Genomic DNA, 11,000 nt, shown 5'->3' with positions numbered 1-11,000 from the left:
AATTATGCAACCTCAAGGTGTTAGTATTAGACCCTCGCATGAATTCACCACATGACAGTGAAAAATGCCTCCTGAATCTCAGAATTATTCACCAAATGACAATGAACCTCACTTTGATCCATTCTTGGCATCAGACACAAAGCAAACAACGCCAAGAATCATCATGAATAAAGGCAGAACTAGAAGGGCATCAAGAATCTCCATGAATAAAGGCACAAATAAACTTAAAAAGATTTATGCGATTTCGGTTTTTCGCATACAAGAATCATCATATGGACTAAAAACAACAATTCTGAATCTCATTCCAACTATTCTCCTAAAACAGTATAACCATATGAAAAATGTTAAATTACTGGATCCCAATAAATGAGAAGCAAGAAATTAATTTCCAACATAATTTTTGTTTTGGAATATCAATGTTGAATAATGTAATCTATAAATTTATCAGTTACAAAAATTCTTACGATGGGCAAAAAGCAAAAATTCTGTCCCACAAGAATAATTATCACACACATGAGCTCCGGGCTTGCAGAGCTTCTTGTAGGGATTGCACAGCACCATCATAATTTAAGAAGCCCATGAACCAAAACTCATGGTTATCAACGGAGATAACCTGGATGTACTTTTCAGCAGGGTTTGATCTGCTTGATGAAGGATTAACTGCTTTAAGCTGATGTAATGGGATAACCACCTACCAATATTACAAAGTATAAAGAAATGAGTAAAATAATTGCTAAAAAAATAAAATACTCATCAAAAGAAAAACAAATAAAAGAATTAGAACTTACAAAGACAATGTCTTCTGAAAAACATCAGTTCAAAAATATTATTAAGAAGTAGGAATATATCACGAAGCTTGACCAAATAAACTATTTTGAATTAATTAATATGATTTCATTTAAGCACAAAGATATATCTTATATACCAACTGCCATAATTTAGTAACGAATAACAAAATCAGAACTAGTTTTATGTAACTCCCTATTTCCTTATGCCAATGTAAAATGAAAAAGTTGTTCCTCATCTTTGGTTTCACAACAATGATGACATAATTTCACTATGGGAAAATTACCACCGCTCTTATGCAACACAGTAAATAACAAATACATCTTTGCCAAGAGGCAGGAAAAGAAAAAGTGAGGGCAAACATAAGTAGAAGCAGTAGAGTAATTATTTATTTCTTTTTAATAAAAACACTCGAGGACAACACTAGGCTCACCTAATAACAAGCAACAATCATGGAAATATTAGATCAACAAGCTTCATATCATAATCAATATTGATCAAACAGGCTACACAAAAAGGGTTAGCCGTCAGCCTCCCCCATATAATGTGTTCTAGGTCTCGTTTCCAATGCCAACTGCCAAGAGACTTCACTAGCTAATCTAGCCAGAACCTACCTTTAACAAGTTCATTAGTAATGAAGATCACAAGCCCACTGAAGATAGAAAAAAAAGAAAAGAACCAAATGATCACAACAAAGGCCCCAAATTCCAAAACAAAAATTATGTTGGAAATTAATTTCTTGCTTCTCATTTATTGGGATCTAGCATAATACTCTTATATGCTTCCCCCCTCTAGAACTACTTCAGTTTGAACATCTGTTCTGGATCTAGTCCTCCTCTTTTTGTGCTCAAATAGAAAGTTGAAGAGCCTATGGTGAACCTGAGGCTTAACAAGCTCATTGAAATGTAAATCAAGCTTGAACCTCATGAATGCTTTTCATCCATACATGGGCTTAGCTCAGCAATTGCCTAACAATATGGTGCATCAATTTAAGCCCCAATCCATACTTTGAAACAAAAAACAACTAGAGTTGGTCATAAACACAATTTACAGCTCCAATTGGGAACAACATGGGTCCAAATAAAGATAGATGGAAAGGAATTTCTATCCACAAAACAGAGACTTTTCAACAAACTAGCAGTGGAGTATTCATGGTAGCTCCATTTTAAAATAATTTGACATCCAAGAACAGACACCTTTAAAAGTGCTATCACAGGACCAATTTTTTACTCTAAAAATTTATTTTACTTTTTAAAATTTGAATGTTAAAGATTTGTTATGATTAAAGTTGAAATTGGCTAAAAGGATCAGCAGTACAGAGGTTCATAAGTTCTGACTAAGGAGAATCAAGTCAGAATAAAATTATATACACTAAGTGTCACATATCAAGCCTTGATAGTAATCCCACTGTCAAAATTTATGTTCCCTTTAATACTTAGATGAAGAATCACCATCATAATGGAAGACAAGAGGGAAGCTTCCTTCAAATGTCTTACACACATCCTGATTCACTATCACGATTTTCTACATTATAATAATATAATGCAGTCATAGAAATAAACAAAATAAATCACTCAATAATGCTTCGGTAAGAAAGTTATCTGTTAATTGAAATCCCATATTTGAAAAACCTTTTAAAGACACAATAGTAAACACATATGCAAACTTACCTTGTAATAGCTCCATTCAGTTTGGTCATCAGCTTTGTATGAAATGGGATTATCACTACAATAAGCAAGTTTTGCGGTAGAAACATATAAAACTCCCATGACTGGACCAGCTGATGTGGATAAGTAACATGCAAATGAATTTTGAAGTTGCTCCTCAGGAGCTGTCTCAAAGGTTGACTGGAAGATCTTCTCATAACCACCTTCTGCTAGAACCTTTGTTCCTTGTGCAATTCTTCCCATGGCAGCATCAGCAAAACTAGGGCTTGTTTTCACTAGTTTGAAATAAAACAGGATGATTAGTGACTTCATCCATCACAATCACGATATTTTTGGATCAAAAAAATGGACAAAGTAAAAAATAGGAATAACAAAAGCAAAACTGGGGAGATCAAGAGAGATTGAAATTCCATTTTTTTCCTGACACAAGCAGAATTTTATTTGCATATTCAGTGTGAAACAACAAAAGAAAAGCATTCAACAGGAAATTAGTTCAGATGGTTAGAGAAACTAGAGGATGGTACTAACAGCCAGCCTATATAGAACACTTTTCAAGCACTTGGCTAAGCGTTTTACATGCGGTTGCTTGGCTAATCCTCCTCACAAATTTTAAACTTGTCGATTCTCGTGTTCATCCATAAATCTACCGAATAAGATTAGGACAGACCACACCTATTATTTTTCACAAATCTCAGAAACAGGGATTAATCAGAATAACCAACACAATTAAAATGTCAACTCCTAATATTCATGAAAAATGGATGATAGGAGCCAATCAATTCCTACAAGCAAAGGAAGCAAAATTGGCAAATGGAATATGACAAAGCAACCAAGACATTTGGAACCTTATCTTAATACAATTCCCATAATTTTCAAAACAACATGTAGAAGAAAAATTGAAGCAAATTAATCAGGCAGAGATCGACAAAGAAAAGAAGAGGCAAAAGGCAAGCAGAAACTCACAGTGCTGCCACGTGTTTCCAGCGAGATCCTCAGCCTTCTTAGTAGCCTCCCCCACCGACTTTCTCCACCTCCCAAATACGCCCCTTACAGTCTCCACCGAATCTGACCATGCACGCAATACACAAATACGTCGTCTTCATAAGCATACATATACGGATTCAAATACGTATATACACGTAGAATTACAGAAATATTACCTTTGAATGAGAAAGAGGAGGTGAGCATTGGGGAAGGAGCCACGTAGGGATTGGATCCCTGATGCGAATCAGAGGCGACACCGGCGCTACTGTTGTGCGATTCGGAGACCAATTCGGGGCTCCAATGAACAGACTTCTTGGGCCCGGAACCCGTGGGAGTCCCGGAGGCCTCGGTCTGAGTCTGAGCCTGTGATCCCATGACGAAGGTAGCCCAGTTCTGATCCCCGTTCAGAGCTTCGCCAGCCGCTTTCGGGTTCGGATCTTGAGTCTGGTTCGGAGCCTGCGTTTTGGCCTCGGCCTCGGAGACGGGCTTGGGCGGGTCCATGGTTCTAGAAGCTTCGTGAGAATGCGATCACGGTGTGCGTGAGGCGGCGCGTGGAGAGCTAGTTTTTTTTTTTGGGGGGTTATTTTTATGTGTGTTTTTTTTTTTTGTTTATCTGGTTTTTCTTTTTTTCGTAAAATTGGAGTTTTGAAGGGAAATGGAGGGGGACGGGTTTAGCGATAAGAACGGTGGGAAGCAGAATTAGCAAATCATTTGTTTTTAGCGTTTTAAAACTTGATACCGATAGATACTCGTTTTTTAGGACTTCGGACCCTCCGTTGACGGGGTGGCTATTTCTATTCCCCGCCATTGACTGCCAGGTGTTGCTTTTACATTTTATTTCACACAATATATATTAAGAAATGGGGATTCGAGACAGGATTTTGAATCCATGAGAGTAACTGCTTTTAACTAGTTGATTTACAAGTTACTTGCGACACTTATTTTTGTTGATTGTGGGGCAAAGGTTCAACTAAAAGATTTTGTCAATGCAAAGAACTTGTAATTTAAATGGTTAAGAATTTTACTATTGCACTTGAGATCCTAAGTTCAATTCCTCTCTCTTCTAATATAACTTATATTTAAAATAAATAATTTTAAAAAAACTTGGGCCGGAAGAGAACCGAAACACCAGCATATACCAATTCTGAATTTGCAGCCGAACCCATCTGGGTGGATCCAGCCTACATAAAATTCGGTTGCTAAGCTTTGTACGTGATCCAACCTACAAGGCTGGGGTGGGTTGGGCCATGGGTGCTGGATTCTTTATTTTCTTGGTTGGGTGTGCTATATCTAAATTCTACAATCAAATATATCAGAGATAAAAATTGTACAAGAAAAAAAGCTCGGACTCTCGTGCCTTGTATCATTGCTCATCATGTTATACAGATTTGATTTTATATTCATTTGTGTGATGGGTCCAAATGTTGAACTTTGGAGGATAGCACTATGCTCCATTTGGATGGAGCGTTCCAAATTTATTAAAGTAAATGTTATTGTAAGGTAGATTTATTTGTATAGAATATTACAATTCATGTATGTCGAGATTTAGACAAGAAAGAAATGAAAAAAATAAATGGACTTCAAATGATTCCTTGCATGTAGTCAGGGACGGACTAAGGATTTCAAAATGACATGGGCTAAATTTACCTTACGTACAAACTTATAGAAAACTTATCGGTACGAGTGAATTTCATTGATAATAAAAAAAGGGGGACATAATTGATGATTCATCATTTTTTCTCTTAAAAAAAATCTCGAAGAGTCTTTGATCTCTTAACATTTCGATGTTGACCTGACAAAAATTCCAATAAAAACATACTTAAATTGTTAAATATCTAATCAAAATCCTGAAAATGTCATTAATTGTAAATAAGAAACTAGCCCTTTATCAAAATCCCTAATTGATAATTCATACAAGCAAGAACACCAAAATCAATTTCAAATCCTATTTGATAATTGAACAAACCAAAATCAATTATAACTCATAAACCAATAAGCTTGAATTGCAAATCCCTAATTGATAAACCTCAATTATAACTCTCTAATTCATAATTCATAAACCCTAAATAATCCCCAAAAATTTTTCATTAAAAATAAAAAGAGAAAGAGAGAGAATAGAAAAAGAGAGAGGGAATTTTTGTGGTTTGCTTAGTCGTGCGGTCAGCCTAGTGAGAGTCTAATATTTCACATGTGGTGTGGGAGGTGAGTTTTGTTTTTTGGGTCAGCCTAGCGGGATTAGTTTATAAGATTTTATTTGAGTGGCCTAGGCTAGGGTATTACTTTAGTCTATAAAAAAACAACTTCTCTTGACTATAGCCCAGATTAGAATGTTCATGAGACCGTCCTCACATGTAGTTATTTCAATCCGTTTCAAATGTACTACATCTAGTTATTTCAAATACATTCAATTTAATGTGGTTTTTATTGCAAATTTAGCCTTATTGTCAAATTCAAATTCTTTCTTTCAAATCCTTCCATTCGAATGGAGCCTTATTTTCTTCTATTGAGATAAATTTATGGTAGGGTAGGGTTGATCAAGCCTTATCCTCACTTCTTGATGTGTGATGTCCCATAAATTTTGAAGGTTGTATTCAAATTAATAAAAGTGTTGTGGATGGAGTACCGGGTTTGGTTTGGTTTTGTTGTTGGGTTCTAATAACTCTGTTGTTGCTTTTGAGTTGTTTACTGCTAAGTTTGTCGTTTGTTATTTAGTTAATAAAGTATTTCCAGCCAAAAGGGCAAAAAAAAAGGTGAAAATTTATGGTACTTTATAGCTGTTTGAGGTCACAAAATCTAAAATCCATTTTCGATTCCTGTGATGCTTATGAAGTAGAATTACATGTTTTTAATTTTTTTTTGTCTTTCTGCATGTCATATTTGTTAGCTTTTCATCCTTGTACTTGGACCGCACTTAAAAGTTTGAAAGCTAGTGAATTATAGCCAATAAAATTTGATCTCAAAAACTTCTTAAGTTAATTTCTATAAAAACTACCCTCAAGAAGAGATATGGTTTCGTCCAAAAATAGAAGAAATATGGTGGGTATATCACAGGCCTATTGGGCTAGTGTCCCTCACCATAATCTCTTATTATAATCTCTATATAAACGGGTTAATGTAACTTACTGTTAGATTGTCGTATCTTTTTATTTTTATTTTTTTGTATTATCGAAATTTGAATTGTTGCGTTTTATGTATCATGGTACCAAGATTTTTTTTATTAAAAAAATATATCTTCAAGTAATTTATAGACACTAAAACTTTACAAGCGACTATAGTTTACCGAGAAACAATGACCTTTAAATTATAGGATCTGATTTGCCTACTTTTTTTCTCTTTCCTATTTTATCTTTACCTGCATTAATTTTTTTTTACTTTACTTATATATTATTTCACTTCTAATAAAAATAAGACCGTAAGAAGAAAAAAAAAAAAGCAACCAAACCCCACCCCAAGATCGGTGAATCAAGCTCCCCCACCCACCTTGATGCAGGTTCTTTTCGAGGGATGATCTACATGGTCCCTCAATAACTTAATTTGCTACTGTTTTGGCTCTCATTTCTTTTTGGCGGTTGTACTTCCCTGGCTTATCGATTGATATCACTGTGGGGTTTTTATCTTTCTGGTCTTCGTTTTTTGAAGGCTTCTCCCTTGTATTTTGGTGAAGTTAATGAAATCATCTCGTTTATGACCTAAAAAAAATCCAGTACCATTACGGCCACCCCTCGGAAGTATCAATCAGAGATAGAGAGAGGTGGTGGCTTGGTGGGTTGGAGTGACATGGGCGGTGGCTGGTGAGGGGGTAGGGATGATCAATTGGAGAGAGAGTGGCTTGGTGGGTTGGACTGATAGGGGCGGTGGTTGCTTGCTATAATCATTTGTTTCTATTTTTTCCAAGTTATTTTTGTATTTTAATCTTATTTTCTATTTTTAAATTTTAGATGACGGAAGTTAAAAATTGAACTCAAATTCCTAATGAAATGAAATACTATGATCAAATTGGTAAAATTAAAAGTGACCAAATATGTTTTCGGGCTAAACCCAGTTACCAAAATTGTGTTTTATCTTTAAAAATATTTATTATATATTTTTTTCCACACATCAACACCAAAATAGGTATCTTACTTGTCACGTCATCACGGATAAAATAAGAAAGAGAAAGAATAAAGAGGAACTGTTGTAAAATAACTGGGATATGTGCGAATATTGAGCTGCACGTAAAGTAGATGAGACACAGTATTTAACGAGGTTCGGCTATGCCTACGTCCCCGGAGAGCAGCAGTAGTAACTTTTCCACTATGTAAAATAATAGGGCTACAACTTTAGTGTTTTCAATATATGTGGCTCACTAATTTTTCTCTCTTGGAGAAATTTCTCTCAACTCTATTTTTCTCTCTACTTACTCACCCTCTTTCTTCCTTCTCTTTCTTTCTTTCTTTCCTCACTCTTTCTTCTCTTCATTTGGTGTGTCTTACAAGTGAATGAGCAAGCCTATTTATAGGCAAAGTAAAAGGCTTCTAATGGAGACATAATGATTTCTCCCCAACATTATAATTTCATCTTTTGACTAATCATCCCACTTCTAACACCATCATTTCTTCTTTTGACTACCATACTCAACACCATCATTTTTCTTCCATCATTTCTCTTTATGTGGGCTTCACCAATATTATTTACAACACTCCCCCTTGGAGACCACAAATGACATGTCGGTTGCATCTTTAAAGATTTGCTTGGAGAAAACCCAATGAGATAGAAAACTGATGGAATGAAGAAGATTACAGTAATCAGTGCAGCATAGTTCTGGATGCTCCCCCTGATGAATATCTCCCCATGATATCTTCATGATTATCTTTTGGAGCGAAAATCTTTTGGAGTGAGTGGAGGATATAGCCATTAATAATTCTCGTAGTTGAGTAAGTAAATATATTTCCAGTGAACTATCTCTATGTAAATCATAGAAATTTTCAGAGTCCGCGTTTCTAACAAAACTTGGGCTATTTGTAAGTTCACTTGAAAGAATATGCCCGTACATGGTGTTATGCGGAGATAGCATCAAATATACCTCACATCATCCCAAAATGATGGTGATGGAGTTGAGCCCTATCTGGAAAATATGATGTCCGGTCCAATATACTTCCGGAAAATCATTAAAGTGTCCAACGGATAATCCTCATAAAAATGCTTCAATACTTTCTTAGTATAAGCAAGAATCTCGTTGGCATAATGCTCGATCCTTAAGTCGAGACAAATATTTCTTGGACTCTTCAGAGGCTTTAATGTGTTGCAAACACATTATAATCCATGTACTCACTGAGACAAGTTATGCACATTAGTATTGAGTACAGATTTTGTGCTTCAGGCACATGTCCTTCAGGGACTTGCTTCATGCAATTTCAATCCTTTCAAGGATTTTGTTTAAAGGGATTAAACTTTATGACACATTATATAGCTTTAATCCAGCTATTTATACATCTTTAGGAAATCGCTTCTGGCAATATGCTCTGTGCATTTAATACCCCTTAAAGATAATATGTTAGTCTCCGTAAATGTGCAATAAAGGGGCATAATTGAATCTATAAATATGGAGAAAATCCAACGTTCCTTATTTATGCCAAAAATATTGTGTCATACAAAGTAGGTATATTCCCTTCTATTCCGAACACCCAAGTATAACTTTCAATATTAACATCTTTTGGGGTTCGTACTGTGGGTTTGTTCTTTCACGTTCATTCTCATCTATAATGGAATTACCTCATTCCATTTTGGCCAATGATATTGTCGACATTTAATAATTGAACGTGGTTCCAATCAACACAGCCCATTGATGATTTGAGTAGCTACTCCAAAACCAAAAATTGTCATTCATCAATTCATGATCCCATCATTCTTGCACGTGCATGCATCAATTATAAGCATTTCTTTGCTCTTGGGTACCCATGCCACTTCAGGGGGCTTTTATTATGTGAGAATGTGGATCATAACCTCCAATAGAGCGTTATTTTACATAGGGCGTGGAAAATCTCCATTTAGGGAGTTGGAACATTTAGAACCCATATATCTATCATGCTGCAGGCATGCCACAGATTAATACATACATGTCAATTAATTTATGGGACTTTAACCCATATAATTTGCTATGCATTAGGCGTGCACAATATCAATATTAACATGTTAAAGGATTGTCCTTTCGGGACTTCAATCCACATCATTTGCTACGCAACAGGCATGCATCATATTGATCACTGCTATACCCATATTCTGTTCTTATGGGACTTTAATCTGTGCAGTGTATTATCAATGTATCCAACTTGCGATCTGTAAAATTTGCATTAATAATTCATGGATACATACAAGCCATTCTTTTGGAACAGACTTATCTCCCCATTTGGTTACCTTTCAAGATAAAATATCAAATAAGTATATAAGCATATAATAACACAAATATTGCTTACATCCTTAGGTGGGAGAAACTTTTCTCAAGTATCATTCAAGCTCGTATCGGCCCAGTAAATGTAGCGCTTGATGATCTAGTTATATCCTGCAAGAGCAAAATCACAATTCTTTTCTTTGTCAAAAACAAATAACCCTCAGAGTTAGGATCACTTCATGAATTCTTTCTTCAGATGTTCATTCTAAAGAAATAAAATCCCTTATGAACAGAGAGTTACAAAAAGAGAAAAAATGCAAAAAAATTGTGATATTGATTGCAAGAGAAGGTAAGCAATCAGGGAAGGAAGCTGGTGGGAGCAGACAATAAGCTCAGCAATCAAGGAAGGAAGCTGGTGGGAGCAAACAACAAGCTCTCATTTCTTCTAGTCTAGAAGAACTTCCGGAGATTAGAGCATAAGGTTGCCTTCACAGTTCCCGGATGTGGCGGAAACGTGATTAGGGATAGTCTCGCTTCCTGAATGGATGATCAGAGATAGTCTTGCTTCTCGGGCATATTGAGTGCTCACTGATAAGAAAAATAAGTAGATATCGCATCACTAGGTATGGAGAAACTGGATGTCTTCTGCAAAGAAAATTTCGTTAGTAACACATTTATACACAAATAAGAGGAATAAGTAGAACCGGTGAATTTCAAATTAACCATAGGAAAATTGCGAGATTCTCGGGGTGCTTTTGAAAAAATAGCTCTGTGAAATCCGCAAAGCAAGATCGGCTTTTGACGAAAATAATACTTTGAAAACGCCGAAAGTGCCGACAAACATTAATGGAGGCCACGTGAAGTTTTGGAATCTGAAAAAGAAAAAAAGAATATGGGGATCCGAAAAGATATTGGGATCCTGAAAAACTGTAGCCATATTTCCTCCTATAGATATTGCCTTTGCAAAACTTGATTGGAGCAACTGCGTTTCAACTTAACTTCCTTCATTTTCTGAAACTTTAGTTTTCTTAAGACTTTCTTCGAAACCTTCTTAAAAATGGCTTCCTCTTCTTCCTGCCCAAATTATTTCAATTTAAATGATACTCTCACAACAACCAGTGACGCCAAAGTTTTGCGTCCATCCTTTGTATCCCAAAATCGTCATCTCACAGTTAATGATTCTGTGATGATGAATG

General features: G+C 35.6%; 1 protein-coding gene across 1 annotated transcript; it reads right to left on the bottom strand.

Moving 5' to 3' along the window:
- On the bottom strand, positions 416–4,352 carry LOC18775505 (GLABRA2 expression modulator). Its single transcript, XM_007205598.2, has 4 exons — positions 3,614–4,352; positions 3,417–3,518; positions 2,457–2,728; positions 416–691 (listed from the first exon to the last, which is right to left on the bottom strand). Exons 1-4 carry the CDS (start codon positions 3,936–3,938, stop codon positions 506–508), a joined length of 885 nt encoding a protein of 294 aa, XP_007205660.1. The 5' UTR covers positions 3,939–4,352; the 3' UTR covers positions 416–505.

Source organism: Prunus persica, chromosome G6 (genome assembly GCF_000346465.2).
Source record: "Prunus persica cultivar Lovell chromosome G6, Prunus_persica_NCBIv2, whole genome shotgun sequence".
Lineage (NCBI taxonomy): Eukaryota > Viridiplantae > Streptophyta > Magnoliopsida > Rosales > Rosaceae > Prunus > Prunus persica.
This window is presented reverse-complemented; position numbering and strand designations above follow the sequence as displayed.

Coding starts and splice junctions, on each gene's coding strand:
- LOC18775505 (XM_007205598.2), bottom strand. CDS start 3,938: ATGGACCCGCCCAAGCCCGTCTCCGAGGCCGAGGCCAAAACGCAGGCT. Junction 3,519..3,613: donor CTCCTCTTTCTCATTCAAAG/GTAATATTTCTG, acceptor GTGCATGGTCAG/ATTCGGTGGAGACTGTAAGG. Junction 692..2,456: donor CTGAATGGAGCTATTACAAG/GTAAGTTTGCAT, acceptor TAATATTGGTAG/GTGGTTATCCCATTACATCA.